This window comes from Dromiciops gliroides, chromosome 4 (assembly GCF_019393635.1).
Source record: "Dromiciops gliroides isolate mDroGli1 chromosome 4, mDroGli1.pri, whole genome shotgun sequence".
NCBI lineage: Eukaryota > Metazoa > Chordata > Mammalia > Microbiotheria > Microbiotheriidae > Dromiciops > Dromiciops gliroides.
In genome coordinates, this window is record NC_057864.1 from 105,434,076 (window position 1) to 105,457,429 (window position 23,354).

The window sequence follows — 23,354 nt, forward strand, 5'->3', positions numbered from 1 at the left end:
TCATGTTCGTGTTCTGAGGGAGAAGGCAGGGGAGGCTAAGTGCCTCTGACCTTCAGGAGGAGGGGAACAGGACATCTCCCAGGAACAGGCGGAATGCTTCCTTGAGTTTTTCTTGGCGGGGTGGTGGAATTCTCTTCCTTTGCCTGCCTTTAACCCAGTGCTGAATGACCTAGGGCTGTCTTTCACATGATTTAATAAAAAAAAAAAAACACATTACTTCCTCTAAACCCACCCTTCAGAGCAGCTCTAGGAAGCGGGCACAGACAACGGGCAGGGAACTTCCAGAGTGAATCAGTGGGTTAGGTGAAACCTAACCATAATTAGCCCCCAAACTGGGGGAGTTGAAAAGGGGCAAGTGCCATTGTTCTTGAGATACTGCTCTGTGGTCATTGTCATTTACCCCAGGAATGGCGTCTACATCAGTGCCCACTCTCCTTTAGTTCCCTGTTCTACTGCCAACCCCATGAGACTGGATACAGAGCTGACTCATTCTGGGTTTTCAGAGCTACCTAACCATTTTCCTCCCTTCTTTCTCCCTTGGAGCTGCCAGTGCTAACTGGCCGCAAGATGACCCTGTCTGGACTGAAACTGCGCCCCAGGGCACTCCTTGGGGCCTTCCCTACTGCTGCCTTCCACACTCTCTTCCAGTCTTCGCCTTGGAATAGGCACACAGCCCAGAGAGGACACCCCTCTCCCACAGCCCTCAGACCAGCCTTTCCAGGGGTCTGAAGTGAAGGGGTTGGGGGGACGGGGATGGTCATCAGCAATATTTCAGTGGCTGTTCCCTTCACCCTGTCTCCCCCAACTCCACCCTGCCAAGGCACAGCAGAGAAGGTGACTAGTTTAGGCCAGCTTTTACCTTCTTGCAGCTCCAGGGTAAAGGAAGGGAGGACCCCTGACTATTTCTCTCCATTCTATCACTAGCTTGATGTTGACTGGGCCAAGAGGCAGGCAGCAGATCAGCCCCCTGTATGAAAGCCTATTTGTCTGGATGGGTACATGTGCACTTGTGTGTACTTGTACGCATGTGTTCGCACATGTAAGTATGTGTGGCTATGGGGGAAAGCTAGCCAAAGGTCTGTGAGGGGCCCCAGTGTGCCCAGGGATTCTCTTAAAAGCAACAGCCAGCCCTGCATAGTGAGAATATGTTCCAAGAGACACCTGTTCCTCTCCTGTATGTTAATGAGAAGTTGGCAGTAACCCATTAGCTGAACTAGCTGTGGACTAGGGGGAAGGATTGGTCAGCAGTTCTAAGGGTTCACTGCTGCCACTTAAGAGTCACCAGTTAAAATAAGAAACTGAAATTCTTTAGGCTGAAACAGTTCCCTGGTCACTTGGTCAGCAGATCAGCAGGTGGGATTAGCTAGCTGGGCCATGGGCTAAATAACTGTTGAACTATTAGAACTGATTCATTGGTGGGTCTTAAGACTTTGCTCCCTGGCCTGAGAAGGTGAGAGGAAAAAGCTGGCTGGCTGGCTGGTTGGGGGGGAGGGGAGGACTACAAACTATAATTCCCATAATGCCAGACCACTAACTAGACAATTCAGATTTTCCAAAGGGTGGGCACTCATTAAAAGGGCATATTCCTGGGGCAGCTAGGTAGCACAGTGGATAAAGTACTAGCCCTGGATTCAGGAGGACCTGAGTTCAAATCCAGCCTCAGACACTTGACACTTACTAGCTGTGTGACCCTGGGCAAGTCACTTAATCTTCATTGCCCTGAAAAACAAACAAACAAAAGGGCATATTTCCTCTGTTCTAGTTTTAGCCTAGGAATAAGCAAGCCAGAGAGGATGCCCCTGGGTACACTAGGAAATCTCCTGGTGCCCTCAGATCAGCTTTTTCAGGGAGGTACCAGGGGCAGGGATGGGGGAAGAAGGAAGATACAGATAGTAATCAGCAATATTCCAGCCCCAGCTGGAGGGCGGGGAAAGGCAGGACCCCTGGCTATTTCTCTCTGCTCTACCACTAGCTTGAGGTGAGCCAGACCAAGGTCTTGATCAGCCGAGAGACATTCCTAGGAGAAGGTTTGGCTAGTGCTTTGAGCAGAGCAGTGCCAGATGGGTGCTTTCTGCCCTCACCTCCTTGCTGGCTAGAAGGCATCGCAGTCAGCACGTGTCTCTGATCCTGGATTTATTTGCCTGCCGTTCCCCACCGCCCCCCTGGCAGCCTAGGCTCTCCATGCAGACACAGTTCCTGTCCTCAAATGACTTATCAGTGCAGTGGCAATACCGTTCCAGAATTGCGGCAACGAATACCTAGAAAAACTTGGAGAGTGTATGGGGAAAGGCAGAGAAGATGGGCCCTGATTGGTTGATTTCTTTGGGAATGGGCAACTCCTTCCACTTCCTAATAGGGCCCAAGGGATGGATCCCTGGTGAAGATACTGGGGTTGGGTAGCCAGGGAAAGGTGGAGAAGATAAGGACTGCAGTCTCTGAGGCTGGGATGGGGGAGAGATTGGATGCTGCATTGTATAGCCCTGCAGTCCTTCTGTAAGCTGGAAAGCAAGGTGGCTTTGGCAGTATCCACCTTCCCCAAGGGTGTCAGAGCCGCCTGCCACACTGAGATGTGATTGACTTCTGTGACAGTGAGGGATTTATTTGCGGCCCTGCTTGGGCAGCAGGTCAGTTGGCATCTGGAGCCACCAGTATTTCAGGTCAGGAGGGATGGTTTGCCAGTTCTGGCTAAAGATGGTCAGAGATCTTGCCAAGCTGTGCCCTCACCTAGCAGTTTGCCGAGGCCTGATACGATGGAAGAAAGGAGGCTGTAGGGGTTTAGGAGACATTCGTCAATGCATTGACAATATCCCTTTCGGACTTGGTGACTTGACATTTCTTCAAAGACCCTGCAAACAGTGAATGAGTTTGGACAACAGATAAAGCAGTAGACTAGCATGTTTGATTCTTGGATCACAGTTTTCAAAGTATCCTGGATCTTGAACTGGAAGTCATAGACCTATCCTACCCCCTTTTTGATTACTGAGGAAGCTAGACTTTAGGGAAATTAAATGACTTGCCCAAGGTGACATAGGCTGTAGTTGTCTGAGGTAGAATTTGAATCCATGGCCCTGGACTCCAGTTCTAGTATGGTTTTTAAAAATCATACCATCCTATCTCTAAATTTCATTCCTTTTTTTTTTTTTAAATAATAAAGTTTTGAGTTCCAAATTCTATCCCTTCTTCCCTTCCCCCCTCCCTGAGGCAGTCAGCATTCAGATATTGGTTATACGTCAAATTTCACTCATCCTTAGTTGTATCTCTGTATCATCTTGGGCAAATTCTCTCCTTTCTCTGTCTCAGTCAAATAGTTCTATGGCCATAACTATTCCTTTTGGCCTCTCTGGGCCCCAGTTTCCTTCTGAAAGGAATGAAGGGGTTGGACAAGACGGTCTTCTATGAATCCCTTTAACTCTCTCTCAAGTGGGTAGGGATAAAGGTCTAATGTGTAGACAGTATCTACACAGTTGATCCTTCTGGCTCTGTTGAATCTTGGTCGACTACATTAAATGGTGCCCCAAAAGAAGAAATGGTGTTTCTGGAGGTTTTCCATATCTTAGGACTTCTGGGATGACAGAATTTATCTCTTACCTTAATTACCTTTGACCTCTCTTGGGGACAGATAAATGCAAAATGTTGACTGAACTGGAAGAGTTCTCATTTACTAAGGGTCTTCTGTGGGTGGGTAATGTGCTGGGCCTTGGGACAGAAAGATAAAAAATTCTCTTGTTCTGCCCTCAGGGATATTATGTTCTCCTGGGGGGTGAGGGCTAAATGGGGGAGAAGTAGAGTCTGCACTGAACCTCAGAGGAATCTGAAAGGCAGAAATGAGGAGCTTATGTATCTTGGGCATTTGGAAACACGTTGAGTTTGGGGAATGGTGGCTAAGTATCCACTTTATCCAGAACCTAGAGTATGCAAAGAGGGGTAATAGGAAACAAGCCTGAAAAAGTAATCATTGTCCCTTTGGAAGATACTAGGCAGCCCTACACAGAATATTGTGGAAGCGGGGAGACCTGTTAGTGGAAAGAAGGGGACAGCAATAAGGTACGGGAAGGTGCAATCAACAAGCCTTGGCAGCTGATTAGATCCAGGAGGGCATGGTGAGATGGAAGAAAGGATCAAAGGTCACTTCAGAATTTTGAACCTGGGTGCCCTGGAAGTGGTGATGCCATCCATAAAAATGGGCAGGTTTGGAAGAGGGATGGCTTTAGTAGGGATAAGGATGATCAGTTCAGTTTTGGTCACGTTAGGTTATTGGGGGTTCTCGATCTAACCTTGTTCATCTATTTCCATTGCAGAGATCCGTGCCCAACTCACGGAACAGATGAAATGTTTAGACCAACAGTGTGAGCTACGAGTACAGCTGTTGCAAGATCTTCAGGACTTCTTCCGAAAGAAGGCTGAAATAGAGATGGACTACTCCCGGAACCTGGAGAAGCTCGCAGAGCGCTTCTTGGCCAAGACTCGGAGCACCAAGGACCAGCAGTTCAAGTAAAGTGTTTCCTAGTTTCCCATTTTGGAATCTCCTGGGGAGGCTGGGTTTGTTGACCCCTGGTTATTTCAGATGATTAGATCAGCATAGAAAAGTGCATCAGAATAAATTATGAGCTATGAGAATGATGCAGTGTCTAGCAATTTATGCTTGGTGTATCTTATCTGCCATGTTTTTTACCTTCAATGTTTGTTCTGAATTAAGAATATAGAGGAGGGGTGGCTAGGTGGCGCCATGGATAGAGCACCGGCCCTGGAGTCAGGAGTACCTGAGTTCAAATCTGGCTTCAGACACTTAACACTTACTAGCTGTGTGACCCTGGACAAGTCACTTAACCCCAATTGCCTCACTAAAAAAAAAGAATATAGGGGAGACAAAAGAGCCCTTTATCTGCTTCTGAATGATGAATCTAGGAGTCACGCTGGATGAACCCATATGACAAACCTGATCGAGTTAGCCTGAGAGTTTTCTTCAGATATTATCACATCAGGATCTCTTCTTCATAATTTACCTTGGATTTGTTTTTGGTTTTAGCAAATCCAGTATAGGTAAATTTAGCTTTTTCATAAGCGATCAATTTGAGAACAGATATGTGTGGCAAATTTTGATAAATATGGAGGTGGGTCTCAGGTAGTATAGGTTGAACTAAATACCTTTGACCTCTCTTTCAACTGTGACATTCTCTTGTCTACTGTATAAAAAGATTGAAAGTGGGATTCATTTAATTACAAGGATTTATTAGTACACTTATAAGAAAAAAGATTTGAGTTTTAAACATCTGTTTGTAGAGCATACCTTTCCTTTATTTAGTAGCTCTCATAGATGTATGGAATGTTTTAGGGTTGGAAGAACACTTTTTGTTCCTACAGTTCAGCCATATTACTTTATAGATATAGAAACAGAATGACAGAGAGACCCTGAGAATCCCCTAGGCCAACGCTCAGGCACAAAGGATGAACCTGCTTGTTGAAGTCTTCTATAATCACTGTAGAGGATCCTGGGCTTGGGAGCCAAAGGAGTTGGGTACTTTATGAAATCTGGCTCGGGCTCTACAGCTGTGGACAAGTCACTTGAATTCTCTGACCTTTTTTCCTTCTCTTAGCACCGTGCTTGGCACATAGGAATTGTTTAATTAGTGCTTCTTAATTCCTCTACAAAATGGAGATCAGACCGCTTTGACTGTTGGCCTAACAAAGATTGTTTGATGGATCAAAGGAAATTGGATAGATAGATAGATGGATGGATGGATGGATTGATTGATAAGTGGATAGATAGATATTAGCCCTTTGTACTTGGTGAAGTGTCACATAAATATAAGATTATGGTTATAATTGTTAATGCACCATTTCTGCCTCTCCTCTTGTGTGCCCATCTTTGAGGGGTTACCTTGAATGAACTCCTTTGCCAAAATCAGCCATCAGGGTGTGTTCTCCAAAGAGAAGGAATGAATATTTACTCAGTGATAAGGTATGCTATTAAACTCTATTTTTATCAGCTAATCAGTGTGTCCCAAAAGTTTTAGTGTAGTTTAAAGCTTTAATAACTTAAAAAATATTAAGGCTGTTTTAAGCTTTGGTAGCTTAAAACTTTGGTAAAACCAAGCAGTTGGTTATATGGGACTGGAATTCAGGAGGGAAATTAGGGTTGGATTTCAGAGTTATCTGTCATGCCAAGGGATGCTAATCCACTCATGGGAATGAGAGAAGATGTGGAGAGAAAAGAGGGACAAGGACAAAGAGTTGAGGGAAGAGATACCCATAGTTAACGGGAAGAAGATGGATGATGGTCCAGTGAAGGAGATTAAGGAGTGGTCAGATAGATTGGAAGAGAATTAGGAGAAAGTAGTGCCAAAGAGGTCAAGGGGACACAAAGGCAGGTAGGAAGAGGGGGGTGATGACAATGTAGAAGCAATAGAGAGGTCAAGCAAGGACCAAGAAAAGGCCAGCAGATTTAACTGTTCAGAGATCATTGGGATCCTTTGGAGTGTATTTAAGTCAAGAAGTTGGGTCAGAAGCCAGATTTTAAAGGGTTGAGAAGTGAGTGGGAGGTGAGGAAATGGAAGCAACAGATATAGGTAATGTTTGCAAGGGGTATGGCTCTGGAACAGAGATGATATAAAAGATGGCACTTTGAGGGGCTAACAGGGACACACGAGGGTTTTTATTGAGGGGAGGAAGCATGAGCATGTTTGTGGCATCAGGGAAAGAGCCAGTGGAGAGGGAGAAGTTGATGATGAGAGAGAGGAAATGATCAAAGGAAAAAGGTTTTGGAGATGTTGAGGGGGCTGGGATCAAGAGACCAAATGGAAGGCAACACCTTCCTCAGAGACAGGAGCAAGGGACGAGAGGATAGGGGATAATGTAGCATGCTTTTGAGGTATGCATCAGAGGATGAGGCACCTCATGGCAGGTGGCCTTTATTTTATCAGTAAAGTGGGAGATGGCACAGTAGATAGAGTGCTGGACCTGTAGTCATGAAGGCCTGAGTTCAACCCAGCCTTCAGCACTTAGTGACCCTGGGCAAGTCACTTAACCTGTCTACCTTGGTATCCTCATCTGTAACATGAGGATGATAATACCCACCCAAGGCTGTTGGGAGGGCAAAATGAGATCATATTTATAAAATGCTCTGCAACTTGAGAGTGGTCTATAAATGCTAGTTATTATTAACAATGATGATAATAGTATTGTTGGGAAGATAGGAAAAGAAGAGAAGATTTGGAATAGCCAAAGTGTCTTGTATAAGAGAAAATCAGTCAATGAAGAATTAAAGTTTTGCTTTGTAACAGTGAGAGCCCAGTCGATAGGTAACACAAATTTATAATGAAACTGGTTAGTACCAGTTAGTGTGATTGTATGACTTTTGCAAGCAGCATTCAGCATAAATAGAAGACAGGAGGCACCAGCCAAAGAGACAGTGAGTAGAGCAGAAAAACCAGTGGATCTGGAACCAGAGAATCCAGGTTCAAATCCCAGGTTTGCCACTTATTAGCTGTTTGACCCTGGGCAAGTTGCTTGGCCTTTCTGGGGGTCAGTTTCCTCACCAGTAAATGAAGGGAGTTTAGATTAGGTGACTTCTAAGGTCCCCTTCAGTCCTAAATCTGTTTTCCTAAAGTGGCTGGGGGCTGTGGGAGGCAGGTTCCCAAGGCTGGTAGTACAAGGGGGGAAGGGGTACAAAAGTAGAGAATAGTATATAGCTGAACTAGTCACCTAATGTTGTGTTGAGACTGTGAAAGAAGACAAGTGAACGGGCCAGAGAACAGGGAGGGATGGTAGGATGCCTCAGATGGTGATGGTGGTGGTAGTGGTGATGGTGACGACGAAGATGATGAAGTTTGTTAACAGCTGACATATTTATAGGGCTTTAAGCTTTGCAAAGCACATTTTATTCACTAACTCATTTGATCTTGATAATAACCTTGTGAAGTAGGTTATTATTATCCTCATTTAACAGATAAGCCTCTTACATAGTAGATAGATGTAGTGCTTGGGGTTAGGAAGATCAGGGTTGGCATCTTGCCTTAGACAGTTATTAGCTGTGTAACCCTGGATCTGACATGGCCAGTGGGTAATGAGGTAGGCCCAGAATCAATGAGGAGGAAGAGAGTGGGGCTGGATTGCTTTTGGGAAGTTTAAAAGAGCTTTTAATGACCTGAAGCTTCTCCCTTGTGAGACCAACAGTCTTCTGACATTTTTGTACTGTTCTGAGTCATGGAACACCACTGTCTCCAAAGAACTGAAATTGAAGATTGCCCAAAGGGCAGCAGAGAGGTGCATGGAGGGCGTGAGCAGGATGCAACCTCTTACCAACAAAGAATTAGGAATTAGAAGTGGTGTAAAGGATGCCATCAAAATACTGATGAGCTAAAAAGATGGACTAGGCATATGGGGGTGGGGGTCCCCCATGGAGACCCCCCCAGGCCTCATGGGTATCCTTGCAGTGTTGAGAGAAAGCAAGGAAGCCCTCCAGCACGTTGGGTAAACTTTAGGGAGGACATGAAGGAGAGGTCCACAAGGTGGATGATAGATGGGTTGCAATCTGTATCATATGAAGGAATATTAACACTGACAAGATCATAGACCCATTTCAGAATAATTGGCTTCCTGAGGGCACACTGGAAAGGGAGTCTAGGAAACTTTTCATTTATTTCTTTGTTGTTGCTTTTTGTGGGGCAATGAGGGTTAAGTGACTTGCCCAGGGTCACACAACTAGTAAGTGTCAAATGTCTGAGGCTGGATTTGAACTCAGGTCCTCCTGAATCCAGGGCCGGTGCTTTATCCATTGTGCCACTTTGCAGCCCCGGCTTTTCATTTATTTCGTCGGTCTTCTGTATTTCTTTATCTGTGAACGTGCTGCATCCCCCCAAAAGAATGGATGCTCCTTGAGGCAGGGACAATCTCACTTTATATTGGTTTCCCAGAGCTTAACACAGTGCTGGGCACACAACAGGCACTTAATAAATAATTGTTGGTTGATTTATGGATGGCCTAGAACTGGTAGGACTGAGATGATGCCAAGTGACATTTTCAAGGGGAGCTTGACAAGACTGGAACCCCATCTCCAGGGCGCGGTCATGGGAAAAAGCAGAATCAGTGCCTTCCTGTCAGCAGTGCCTCCTTTTTGCTTGGGTGCTTCTGAGTCATGGAAGGCTGACAAGGAAGAGAGCAGGATTTCCTCTGGTGAGGGAAGGACTGGGGTCTGTGGATGGCAACTAAGTGTTTGAGTTTCTTTATGGTTCTAGACTTGGGATGTATGGAGGAAAGCGTCGGCCTTTGGGGTGTGAGAGGAAGAGGGGCATTGTGTCCCAGGGGAGAGGCAGAGCAGTTTCCCAGCCCCTCCCTTTACAGTGTAGCCCCTAGAGCCCCGTTATTCTGAAAGGGCTCTAGGACCATGTCAGCACTGACATTCCCTCAGATGAACCAGACGCATCTGTGTCTGCCCGCCACGTGGAACTCAGGTTCCTGCCTTCCCCACAGTTCACCCAGAAGCCCCCTGCAGGCACCCACTACCTCCTTCCAGAGCTGTAGCAGCTGCTGGCCCAGCAAGGCCACAAACATGCCGGTTGTGCGGTTAGGAGATCAGCCGCCAATCTCAGGGGAGATGGAGACTGTTTGCCCTTGGGATAGAGCAGCTGCCTGCCAGGGCCAAAGTCAGTCCATGTGGGTCTGCCCCACCCTCTGCAGAACCCATTTCTCACCCTGGCTGGGTTTCAGCCACACATATTGGGTCAGGCTGGGTGTTTCATTAAAGCTTCTAAGTGCCTGCATTTTAGGGCATAAGCAGCTGAACTGTCTTTTCCCTCTTTTCTTGGAAAGCTTCTTTCCCTGGAAACCGCTAGCTAGCGGGTCACCTTGAGGCTCTGCTCCCTGCTCTGCTTTGATCTAGCGCACCCTTTGTCCTCTCCCACACTGAGCTCAGTTAGGGCATCCTCATTAAAACCCCCTTGGCTCAGTCTCCATCGCACCGTCCTTACCCTGTCTTCTCCTCTCCCTCTCATTCCTCCCAGAAACCAGTTATTTATAAGATGTTGCCAGCTTGGTTGCAGACGATCTTCTTATTCCCCCTCGGCAAAGCTAGAGATGGTGGCTTCTCCTGGCCCCTTGACCTGGGGCCCTGCAGTCTTTTGTTGTCTATATGTGCCGACTGGGTAGATGACTAGCTTTCTATCCTCCCAGATTGATTTGTAAAAAAGAGACAGCCTGTTAAATGGTGGCAGAAACCCTCACCGTGAAGATGTGATTGCATTTACATTTGGCTCCTCTTTCATTCCAAGCCTTTGATTGTCTCTTTAAAGTAGGAGCTGTGTTAATATTGCCCAGCAGGGCTTTAATTGATGCTGTACTGCATTTTTTTTTTTCTGCTGCAAATTACCTTTCAGTGGTCTCTTGCTTGATTTGATCCCCTACTTTTAATAGCTCCTCACTCTCCTTTTTCTTGAGTTTTTAAAGGAATACTCCTGCTATCTCATCCCTTCTGTGGCTCTTACCACTCTTGTGCTGCTTTGTAACCCATTAAGGACACCTCCATCATCATCACCATCAACAGTTAATTAGCACCCCTGGTGCAAGGCATTTATACTAAGTATGAGCCGTCATCCCCATCCTTGAGGGAACGGAGAAATAAGAAAAATAGCAGAAATTGACAAAGCGCCTTAGGGTTTGTGAAGTGCTTCACATTCATTATCTCATTCTATGTTCACATTCCCCTGCAGTATGTACTATAAGAAATTATCGGGGCAGCTAGATGGCGCAGTGGATAGAGCACCGGCCCTGGAGTCAGGAGTACCTGAGTTCAAATCTAGCCTCAGACACTTAACACTTACTAGCTGTGTGACCCTGGGCAAGTCACGTAACCCCCATTGCCTCACTTAAAAAAAAAAAAAAGAAAGAAATTATCCCCTTCTTACAGATGAAGGAAATGAGTTAAGTGATTTGTTCATGCCTATAGAATTAGTAAGGTTTTTGTTGTTGTTCAGTCCTTTTTCAGACATATCCAACTCTCCACGATCCTATTTGGGGTTTTCTTGGCAGAGATACTGGAGTGGTTTGCCATTTCTTTCTCCAGCTCATTTCACAGATGAGGAAACTGAGGCAAAAAAGGTTAAATGACTTGCCCAGGATCCCACAGCTTGGAAGTGTCTAAGGCCAGATTTGACTTCAGAAAGATGAGTCTTCCTGACTTCTACTTCTCTGTTATCTAGTTGCCCTTAGTAAGTTTTAGAGGGGCAGTGTTCAAACCCAGGTCTTTTTAGATCATAGTTCCCCTAACTCCTCAGGAATTTATGATGCAGTTGAGAAGTGAGATGTACATATGGGGAAATAACCATAGTACAAGGCAGGACGAAATCAGTTGTAGAATAGATGAGTACTGTAGAATTTCAGAGGACAGAGCAATGAGCTTCCAGCTGGCCTGGTCAGAAAATACTTCATGGAAGAGGTGGGATTTGGCTTGGGCCTTGAAGATGGGTAGGATTTCAGGAGGTGGGGAAGGTGGGGAGAGACTGGGGAGAGAAAGGACATTCCAGGCATGCCTAGAGGCCAGCTATTGCTCTGTAATTCATCTCTCCTCAATTTAGCTCCTTGAGAAGATCTTGTACACTTGGTGCTTACATTTTCTTGCCTCTGACCCTCATCTAAACCCTCTGCAATTTGACTTCTGACCTCATCACTCAGCTGGATCTGCTCTCTCCGGCACTACCAGTGATCTTAGTTGTTAGGTCTAATGGCCTTGTCTCAATCCTGCTCCTTCTTCTTGACCTCTTTGCAGCATCTGGTACTGATGGCCCCTTTCCCCTCTCTAGGTTTTCATGCCTTTGCTCCTCCTCCTCCCTATTTCACTATTTCTCCTCAGACTTTTTTTTTTTTTTAATGTTTTTGGTTTTGCAGGGCAATGAGGGTTAAGTGATTTGCCCAGGGTCACACAGCTAGTTAAGTGTCAAGTGTCAAAGGTGGATTTGAACTCAGGTCTTCCTGAATCCAAGGCCAGTGCTTTATCCACTGTGCCACCTAGCTGCCCCACCTCAGACTCTTTTGCATGACCTTCATCCTGGTCATGCCCTCTCACTGGCGGTGTCCTCCAAAGCTTTGCCTTGGCCCTTTTCTCTGGGCCCGGTTTTCTCATTTATAAAATGAGAGACTTGGGCTAAATGACATGGCTTTACACTTGTGAGCCTTTGAAAAGTGAGGAAACATGCTCTGGATACTATTTCTAGACAAACTAGGCCTGAGCATAGACATGTTCTGATAAAAGAAATAACTCACATTTATATTATGTTTCAAAGTTCTTAACAGACTTTGCTCACACCCATCCTGTTGGGTAGGTACTTCATTTTCTATGTGATCCCATCGATGTGTATCTTTTCTAGAATCAGAGAATTTCAGATGTGAAAGGAACCCCTGAGGTCATCTAATCCAAAGCTTCTTAAACTGTGGGTCTCAAAAAATTTGGCAGGCAGTGTTTGATTTGTATACCTATATACCCAGGGTCGTATAAAAATTTCTTGGGCAAAAAAGTGTCATAAGTGGAAAAGAAGTCGTGATCTAGTCCTTGCACAAAATACTCGAGCCATTATCCAGTCTTTTCTTAAAGGCCTCCAGTAAAGGGAACCCACTATCCCTGGAAGTAGTACATTCTTTTAATTAAAAAAAATTTTTTTGGGGGGGCATATTCTTTTTTTAAAGACATTTTTATTTAAAGTTTTGATTCCATCCCTCCTTCCCTACCCCTTCCCCAAGGCAGCAAGCAATCAGATACAGGTTATACATTGTAAGGAGCTAAAAGTTACAACATGTGCAATTATGTAAAACATGACCATATTAGTCATTTTGTATAAGAAAACTTGAATAAAAGAAAAAAGTGAAAAACAACATGCTTCAGTCTGTGTTCCATCAATATCAGTTCTTTCTTTGGAGGTGGAGAATATGCTCCATCATGAGTCCTTTGGGATTGTCTTGGATCATTGTAATTGCTTCATCAAACAGTATTGTTATCTCTGTGCTCAGTGTTCATCAGTTCATACAAGTCTTTCCAGGCCTTTCTGAAATCATCCTGCTTGTCATTTCTTCTAGCACAATACTATTCCATCATCATCATATACCACAGCTTGTTTAGCCATCCCCCAATTGATGGGGGATTCCTGTGATTTCCAGTTTGTAGCTACTACATAAAGAGCTGCTAGAAATATTTTGGAAGTAGCACATTCTACTACTGAACAGCTATAATTGTGAAGTTCTTTAGTCAGTGAACTAACATTTCTTAAGCACCTACAATGTAGCAGGCACTCAGCTAAGCTCTGAAGAGACAAAGAAAGGTAAAAAACAGTCTCTAAGCTCAAGGAGCTCACATAATACTGGGGGAGACAGCATGCAAGCAACTAACTGTGAATGAAGGATCAGTTGGATCAGTTCGGGGGTGATCTCAGAAGGAAGGCACTGCAATTGCTTCCTTCAGATTTTTCTGAATGATTACTATCTCTTGGTGGCTCTGCACTGTTCAGGGACATAGAGATAGTCATTGTAATGTCATCCCCAGGACTTTGTGTGGTGTATTCTCCATGACAGTGGTCAACAGCTTTGGTGAGCGTGCCTGTTTCATACACCTCACGGGTGGGATATTAATAATGAGAAGACTATTGATCAAAAGTCTCTCATTGCCTCTTTTAAGGAATCTTTGCAATTTTAACAGGTGCAGATGAGACACTTTGAAGAGAGCCTGTAAGGAAGCATCTTGTTTTACTGAATCAAAAGCTTTTTTTAAAAAGTCAACTAATCATAAGCACAATGGACTCTTCTTTTCTTGGTACCTTTCAGCCAATCATGGGACTGCACAGATGTGGTCTGCTACATAAAATTATTTTTGAAACCCTGCCTGCTCCTTTCTCATACATTTTTCTAAACTGCTCTTGGTGTTTAGATTGTTTTCACAAAGATTTTGTAGAGATGGCAAAGTAGGCATATAGGCTAGTAGTTATTGATACTTTTGATCACCTATTTCAGGAGTAATAATGTCCATGATTTTTCCTAAGCATCTATTCTACACTCCTTTCAAGCCTTGAGAATTAATTCTTCCACCTCATCAAAGCTGTGCTCAGCTTGGGGCTCCTCTGCTTTGGATTATTTGGTTTTATACAGTGCTCATTCTGTCTTTGTTTTCTTTAATGTCCTTTCTTTTCCCTCATGTGACACCCCAAGAACCGTGATGCTAGAGTCCAAGTATGATGGAGTGAGCGGTTTATTTTAGAAGTTTTGACCCATCTTCTCCATCTTTAATTTTTCTGTTGTCCTCTTTCCCATCTTGACTTTTTTTTTTCTTTTGGGTGAGCCATTTGGGGTTAAGTGACTTGCCCAGGGTCACACAGCTAGTAAATGTTAAGTGTCTAAGTCCGGATTTGAATTCAGGTCCTCCTGACTCCAGGGCCGGTGCTCTATCCACTGTACCACCTAGCTGCCCCTCAGTCTTGACTTTAAATGCCCTTGGAATGATCTAGTTTGAATGGGTCTTTCACAAAAATGTCTTTCATTTGTTTTTTCTTCCACAGCTTCTCACTATTGTATTGCTCATATTTTTCTCTTATTCTCCTCCATAAGATTTTATAAACAAATATATATATTTTAATCTCATTGTCTTTTGCTGCAATATTTCTGTGATGTATGTAGCAGAATATTATTATCCCCAGTAAAAGGTGTGTGTGTATGTTGGGGGCGATGATTGAAGGTGTTTTAAGGAGGGAAGTGATATGGTAAAAGGGTATTTCAGATAGACTTACCTGATGGGGAAGGGGAAGAGCATGGCTCTTAGAGGTGAGGATACCCATCATTAAAGAGGCTGTTTCAGAAAGCCAGGTGTGAGGCGAAGAGAACCTAGATTAGGCTGGTGACAAAGGTGATGGAAAAGAAGGAACAAACAAGAAAATACTGTGGAATAAGAAGCTGTAGAACTGTTTGTAAAGCTCTGGGATGAGCCCTGAAGATAGAAAGACCAAGTGGAGAACACAGGAAGGGAAGGGTAAAAAATGATTCCAAGCTTTCCAGTCCGGGTGATTGGAAGAATTTTGGTGTCCTTAATACAACAGGTAATTCAGGAGAAGTAGCAGGGTTATTTTTTTTGGGAGGGGGGGGAATGTGACTTGCCCAGGGTTACACAGCTAGTAAGTGTCAAGTGTCTGAGGCCGGATTTGAACTCAGGGCCTCCTGAATCCATGGCCGGTGCTCTATCCACTGCACCACCTAACTGCCCCCTGAGGAAGTAGCAGGTTTGGGTGAGAGAGATGGGGGTGAATTAGATTTTAGAAATGTTGTTTGAGGCAGCAGCAGGACTTCTAAATGGAAATGCCCCAATAGATAGTTGTGAATTCTAGTGGAAACAGAGTGAGTGGAGGAGGCAGAGAAGGGGGAGGGTGGAGGGAGAGAGATTGCAAGAGGCAAGATCTTGCTTTTATGTCATGTATGGCATTTGACCTGTTGGGAGGGAGAGAGGCTTAAAAAACAGAACCATGTTGTTGATGGGCTATTTTCATTAAAATCCCAATAAGTGGTGCTTTAAAGGTTTCCCTGGAGTGTCCGCTCATTTGGGAGTGCTAGGGGGAGGCTCAAGAATCTGGTGTGCCATCCGGCTTTCCTCCCTCCCCTCTATTGGGAGGATGCATGTACTATTGAAAGGGGGATTCTTGAAAATTCTGGGTTCTTGGTCCTGTTCCAGACAAATAAATGGGCACATTCTGTACAGTCACTTTGTTCCACCACTGATGTGCTTCCTCCTCTGAAGCCAGGCTTGGAGCTATTCATCAACCACACCGGACAGCGTTTGACTGAAAAGCAAAAAACCTATTGGCCTAGGGAGTGCACTACAGCTGTGATTGCAAAATAGGAAAGGGGTGGAGGGCCAGAAAATTCCCCTCAAGTATGGGGTGACACTGGATAGGGAAGTAGGCAGCAACATGTGGCTTCCGGGAGAACCCTTGATTTCTTGGGACTAGCGTGTCAGTCATCCGTTTTGGACACGTTTTTGGAATGATTGGTTTCCTTGGGGAAGGTTCCCCCAGATGCAGCATCTGGCATTGAGTGAGGACTCGATTCCCCTCCCCCTGTTCCAAGATGCCTTCACTCAGGCACAAAGTAAAGGTCCCACAGCAAGGTGACTTAATTGGCTTGGCCTGGATTAAAGAGTGCAGTGTGTCTCTTAGGTGATAGACGGATCCCTGGGGATCCTTGTGTGGGTCCTGCTCTGAGCTGTTGGAGAGTTGGGAAGGCTCCTCAGATGGGAATGAGTTATGATGAGACATTGAGTCATTCAGTTATTTAAAATAGTGGGTGGCTAGCTGTTTCTTTTCAAATGATTGGGGGCCAGACTGGGTTTTTCTTGAGGGCGGTCCATATTAAAATGAGCTGTACGGGGAGAACGTCAAGAGGTCTAGTGGAAGACACACCGCCTGAGGGCAAAGGCACATTAAAATCACTGTGGTTTTAATCCCCTCACTTCTCTGGTCTAGATACTAAGAGTCTTATCTCCATTGTACCTTTGGGCTGGTTCTGAAAGAGACCAGCTAAATTCCTGAACTAAACTCTCAGAAGTCAGGGTGAAGAGAAAGTGTCCCCCCAAAAACCCTATTATTAATAATTTTTTTTCACAATATGAAAGTGGAAATGTGAAGGGACCTTGGGGGCCCAAGAATTCATCCAGTAGCCATTGGCTGGTTAGTCATAGCTTACACGTCACTGCCATTTCCTTCTTCAGAAGGAGTTGGCTCTGAACCAGAGTGCTGGTCCCCTTTTCACCTCAAGGACCGTATCCCCCTCCCCTGGCCTCTGTAGCAGTGCTTCATTGCACAGACATACTGAGAGGCATGGGGCTTCTCCTGGAATTGTGTGGCTACTGCCACTCCCAACCCTGGATGGTTATGCTATGAGGTGCCTTGTAGTTTAATGTTGGTTCCCATGTCACTTTGGAATTTTTATCCTCATAACACTTAAAGGTAGGAAATTGGTCAGATAATTACCCTCTCCTTTCCTTTTCCTCGTATAGCCAGTAGTTACTCCTAATTACCAAGTTATTATGTTCCTGTAAAAGCGCGAAGTGGAGGCTAACAGGTCCCAAGTGTAACCTAGGAGAATGAAAGAATATCAGTCCCACACAGCCTTTCCTCAGCAGACGGAACCTTTGTAGAAAGCTGGAGGCAAATGCAAGGCATGCATTTCTCTCTACAGAGAGTGTAATTGCAGTTTTCCCCATTCTCCCCTCACCCCCAAAAGCTATTTAGATGTTTTCCTTTGGCATGTGGGATGATGGAGGGTTAGTTGGAAACAGTCTGTTTCAAGAAAGATGAGTATGAGGTTAGGTATCTAGTGGAATCCCTTGCCCTGGAGTGTTAGTAGGCCTCCAGCTTGCCAAGGCACAGAAACAAAGCTTCCAAGGCCGTGGTGGGGAAAATGCCAGGGAGAAGGTTTGCCAGAAGGGTTTTCAATATATGTCCTCCCAGTTCTTGTTAACCTAAATCATTCCATGACGTCTTCAGGAAGAGATGGGGTGTGGGAGCAAATAGCTCTGGATTGAAAGTAAGTGGTTTGGCTATGATATCTTCAATTCTCGATAATTTGCAGCCAGTAAAATGAATTGACCTTGTTCTTTAAAAGCAAGAGCCAGGTCATCTTTCTTAGTAGCTTGGTGTTTAGTTGTGTTGGGTTTAGAAAGCAGGGAAGGACTTGATCTTTTTTTTTTTTTTTAAGGATGTTATAATTAAAAGGGGAATTTAGGGCTATTAAAGTAACAAACACAGGGATTTTTAAAAATACGAATGATATGTATAGAAAATCACTAAGGGGAAAGGAAGGTGTATTTGGGGTTAGTTGGAATCAAGATCATTTTAATTAAGGAAAATTTAAAGAGGCAATAAATATTTTTTCCATCAGAAATTGTCCCCAAGATCAGACAGAAATAAGGACTCAAGCAGCTAATTCATCCGTTTTCAGATCATGTGTTTAGTTAGAGACTGTAGTAAAACATTCGATCTTCCATTCTACTGCAGGGTGAAGGTTGGGGAGGGTTAGGGTGGGGGATTTGGAACATGTGCAATTCTAAGGATGTGGTGATCGTCTGAGAAACCTTGGAAAAAACAAGGACGATCATTTTCAGGCAGATCAGAATCTTTTTCACTGCTTGTGTCACTTAGCGGTTACCAAATCTTCACCATCCTGCCCACAAAAGAATCGCCTCATGGTTTAAACTCAGGAAGGATCAGTGCAGATAGACCTTTTCCTTAATGTATTCTGAGCACAGCTGGATCAAGGAACAGGATTAGGAAGTGCCCCAAACCCACCAGATTATCTTTTGCAGTAGGATGCTAAGCACTTTGCCGATTTCTGCCTAAGCAGGCTGGCTGGGGCATCCTAGCATTCAGTTCAGACGTCGCTTCCCTGGCAGCCTCTGTGTTAAAAGTAGAGGTTGCCGAACAAGTCTGGCAGCTCTCAGCCTGAGCCCTTGTAAACAACAGATGTTCATAACTAAGTTCTTGGGGGTGGAGGGGGGGGCAGGATAGAGCCACATATCTGTCGATGCTTGACATTCTTTGAATTTATGGGCTGCATCTTGGAGAATTAGTGAAATGGGGAAGTCAGCGTTGATTTGAATCTGCCCATGTACAGGTGGAAATGAAGTCTGGAGTTCATTTCTTTAGAAGACAAAGTACAGGATATTGAACTGGGTGTATGCTGAACAAGAGAGGATAACCCAGTCAGCCGGCAGCACCTCAGCTTCAAGGCACATTTTATGTATTAAATAGCTTTGCTGGGCTATGATTTCTTAGCTCTTGCCTTATTTCAGCTCAGCTGGCTGTGGGTGGGAATGTGGGTGTCCTTCCCGACCACAGACAGACACACACCTATTTGCATGCAGAGCCCAGTCTCCTCCTAGTTATTATTCCCAGTCAGACTCCTAGGTTGTTGTTGGGGGCTGGGGGGTGGGGGGTATCTAATGATACTTTTTCCATTGTTTATTTTGAGGGGAGAAGAGGGGACTGATTCCAGGACTTTTGCTGCTGCATGCTCTTTTTTGTTTGTTTGTTTGTTTGTTTTTAAAGACCAACCAACAATAACAAATAAATACCCAGGAGCCTTCTACAAGAATTTAACTCCCAAAAAGCCCACCACTTCTGAGGTCTGTGTTGGAAATGAAGATTTAAGAATACAGTCGCCAAATTCTCAATGGTGAATTAAAAAGTTGGGATTTCCCAGTAAGCTGAAATCAGAAAATATTCTATCATCTCTTGGCCTGATTTGGGGCTCCTGGTTACATACAGGAAATGGGGTTGAAATCTTCACCAAAACCATCCTTGATTTTGGGGTACCAAAAGCCTAAAAGCAGAGATTTTGTTCTACATTTTGTTCTACAGTCAGATAGGCAGGCAGTAAATTTATACATAAATTTAATACATACATTTATCCTAAGTACTTATTATATACCCCATACCCTAATATGTGAAGATTGTTTTAAGAGAGAGGTGTATGTGTTTGCAATCTATGTACCAGAACTGCTTAATTGTCCCTTTTGGCAGGACCTATGTATTATATATGTGAATAAGGCAAAAATATATTAGGTTCTACTAGGTCAGTCATTACCATTACCAACAAACATTTACTGAGAATTGGGATACAGCCCTTATCCCTAAGGGGACTTATAGCATAGTTGAGGAGTTAGGAAATACACATAAAAAGGTTAATGGTATGTGATAATGCATAGTGTCAGATTAATTTAGTAAGTTTATCTAAACTTCCACCACCACCTGAGTCAAGCTTTGTCAAGCATTTCTTAGTAGTAAAGTCCCTTCAGTTTCTTGGGGACAATAAGAAGTACTTGACATGAGAGAAGATAATTAGCTATTGTTTTAGGCAGTGAAAAGGTAGCCTCCCCACGCAGAGATCTTCACAAAGACTCCTACATGCTGGGGAAGATGGTTCGAGAAAGACCAAATGCCCAGGAAGGGCCAAGAGGCATCTTCCCAGGTGCCCCTGCTCCCTGGGTGGGGTCTGGCACCACACAGTCCATCACATGAGATTGAAGCCTTTCCAGTTCTTTTCCCAGCCCCTCCCACCTCTCTGTCACTGTTCTCTGGCTGGGAGTGGAGCTGAGGGAACCAGCAGCCTGCTTGGTCTCCATCAGAATTGTGGTTTGTGATGCTAGTGACTGTTTACTAGCAGCTGATCTAACTTGCTTCACGTGGGACCCTTGGATGAACTTGAGCTGGGCTCCCAGAGGTGAAACTCCCGGGCATACTCACTGCTTTCTGAATTCTCGGAGCATTAGGCTGTTGTTGAATTCTCAGCTAGCTCCGTGTTCCAGCTCTCCTGCTGGTTCTCTCTCCTTTGCTGTCTTCACTCTGACACTTTGACCTCTTTCATAGTTGTCCTGCCTCAGTTCCAGCCTGGCTATTTTCTCCCCTCTTTTAGGACTTCCTTTCCATATTCCTCTCATTCGGTGACTGGCCTCCCAGTTCCCATCTAACCCTCTTCCTCCAGCTCTCACACACACCCATTCTCATTTTCTGTTTCCCCAGGCACATCTTAACATAGACCATGCTGCTGATTCCAGCTGTTCTGAAGCTTGCCTATGGTCTAAGCTCAGGAACAGATGGGCCCGAAGCATCATAGACACCTTGTGGATTTCTACCCCATGAAAACAAATCACTGAAAAGCATCAGGAAACTAGCGTATTTTTTGGTTATGTTTCTTTTTCTCTTTTCCATCACATTCTCATTCCTTCTGTGCTTTCCTTCTCACTGTCTTCCATGGACATTTAATCTGGCAAGGGTTGATTGTCCCTGATTTTTCCTACCTCTTTGCATATGGGATGGATGGATGGAAGGCCACAGTCTTCAAGATAGGAAATTATTGGTTAATCTGAGATCTCTACTGGTTGTTTTTTTTGTTGTTGTTTTGTTTTGTTTTTTTAAGTGAGGCAATTGGGGTTAAGTGACTTGCCCAGGGTCACACAGCTAGTAAGTGTTAAGTGTCTGAGGCTGGATTTGAACTCAGGTACTCCTGACTCCAGGGCTGGTGCTCTATCCACTGTGCCATCTAGCTGCCCCTCTACTGGTTGGTTTTCTTGATTTTTTTTTTCTTTTTTCCTTTTTTTGGTTTTTGAAATTGCCTGGTCTGATTCTGAAGCTACTTGAAAGATTTAGGTTTGCCATTACAAAGAATTGCCATTACAAAGAAAGAGGAGCTTGGAATCTTGGAATCCTATATACTAGCTACTGCCAAGAATTGACAGATAAAAGAATGGACCACACTCCCCTTCAGAGTAGGGACCATACTTTTCATCTTTACATCTCCCACAGCTATATGCAGGTGCATGCACTCATTCACATACATACTCTCTGTATATATCTACATCTGTATCTATATCTACATCTATATATATCTATATATCTACTAAATAAATAGCATCAAAAGCTTATGACTAAGATGTTCCTTGAGCTGAGATTTCAAGAACACTAGGAATTCAAAGAGGGATCCTATAAGTATTGTTTCATCCTTTTGGTATTTGAAGGCCCAGCAGCTAGCATAGTCCTTAGCACATAGTAGGCTTTTAATAAATGCCTGTGGATTGATTGCTAAGTAATCCTATTCATTTCTGAATAGTACTGGAAATGCTAAAGTTAAAGGATTTCAGACCCCGCTTAGATTGGATCATAGGATCTTCTCACTGTTTGACCATCATCTACCAAGTAATTAATGAGCATTCATTAGCTTCGAAGCACTGTACTGGGGATTATGGGACTATTATATATAATGTGGGAAAGACTCGGTCCTGATTTTCTAGAAACCTGAGTGAGCTAAGCTGCTTAGATAAGATCTCTCTCTCTCTCACACATACACACACAAATAAAACAAGGACCGGTGGTTTACATCAGACTGGGGTTGTGGGGAAAGCACTTTGTAACCCTCAAGGCAGTATAGAAATGTGATTGTGCATCATCTTTATTTTTATCAAAAGGAAAACCTAGAACAAACCATTTCACTGCTCATACTCTGTTCCCCACTGCTAACTGACGTGTTTATATATTTCTCACAGGCTCAAAGGCTTGTGGAGCTGCCAGTGAGACACTTTAACAAGGCATAGAAGGAGTTAACCCGGGCCACTAAGAATTGGAGAAACTCTAGGGCCCTTTAACAAACTGATGGCCTGGGTGTGGCCTGGACCTTCACTAGGTAGCCAGGGCCAGTCCCAAATTAGAATAGGGTGGGATTCAAGACTGTGTTTTTCCTACTCTCTTGCCTTTCATGTGTAACCACATGCAGTGTGTCAACATGCTTCCCGGCGCCATTAGGCACAGGCAGTTTGCTCACTCTGGTTTCATGGGCTCTTGGTATTCCTGCTATGTGTTGTCTTAGAATAGCCTTGAGCTTTGTGATACAGGAGCTTGGACAGCTGAGCACAGTGTCCATTAACTATTTCAGTACCAAGAGTCTCTGGATTTCAGGACTGTTTTTTGTTTGTTTGTTTGTTTGTGTTTAAACTGGCAACCTCAGTGAAAATGACCCTGGGCTGAGAGGAAAGAAATCTAGATTCTGCTCCTTTATGTGATCTTGGGGGGAAATCACTGGACCATTTTGGGTCTTATGGAATGAAAAGTTTAGTTGGATATTTCTAATGTCTTTTCCAATTCTACGATTCCTTGATCCTTTCACACCCTCCAGTCTTCTCTTCTTTACCTCTGAGTAAATCCATCTCTCTTCCCTGTAAATTTCCAACCAATGGACAATAGAAATCACTGGTTATGATGTTATTCTCTTGGGTATGGGAATTTTAATAGAAATAACTGTTAAATCAGTAGCTCAATCACTATCAAAATTGCTTCTATTTAGTGTACTGAGAAAGTGGAGATTATATTCTGTGAAAATTTAGTAATATTGTGGCTGTTGCACTTTTGGGTAATCACAGAACTGAAAAATGCTAGATTTGGAAGAGACCAAACTCTTCCCCAGTTCTAAGGGTAGCATTATTTGCAAAGGTCAGTGATTGAGCTCAGGTTAGATCATGTGCTTTCTGATCCCTGGTCCAGTGCCCTCTCTCTTGTTCTCACATGGCTCAAGAATATCATTACATGCTTCCCTGATTAGAGGTAGCCTTAGTATTTATGCATGTGGACACTTTGGAAGCTGTCAAATGGAAATTCCATTGTCTCTACAAATTAGCTGCAGCTTTTTTTTTTTAATAGTTCTACACCCTACCCTACTAACTTGAGAGTTGACCAGGTCACCCCTTACTTCATCAAGCCCATTCACATCATACTGGTACATCTTTGACAATTAACACACTTTGTTCAGGACACCCAAGCCTATGGACTATGGACATAGTCTTTTACTCAGTA

General features: G+C 44.1%; 1 protein-coding gene across 9 annotated transcripts in view; it reads left to right on the top strand.

The window, feature by feature from the left end:
• SRGAP2 (SLIT-ROBO Rho GTPase activating protein 2) overlaps nucleotides 1-23,354 on the top strand; it is a 257,394-nt gene that overhangs the window by 93,727 nt on the left and 140,313 nt on the right. For all 9 annotated transcript variants that reach the window (XM_044001831.1, XM_044001832.1, XM_044001828.1 and 6 more), the window contains exon 3: nucleotides 4,299-4,491. In XM_044001831.1, the coding sequence (XP_043857766.1) occupies nucleotides 4,299-4,491 (193 nt within the window). The remainder of the gene's footprint in view (nucleotides 1-4,298; nucleotides 4,492-23,354) is intronic.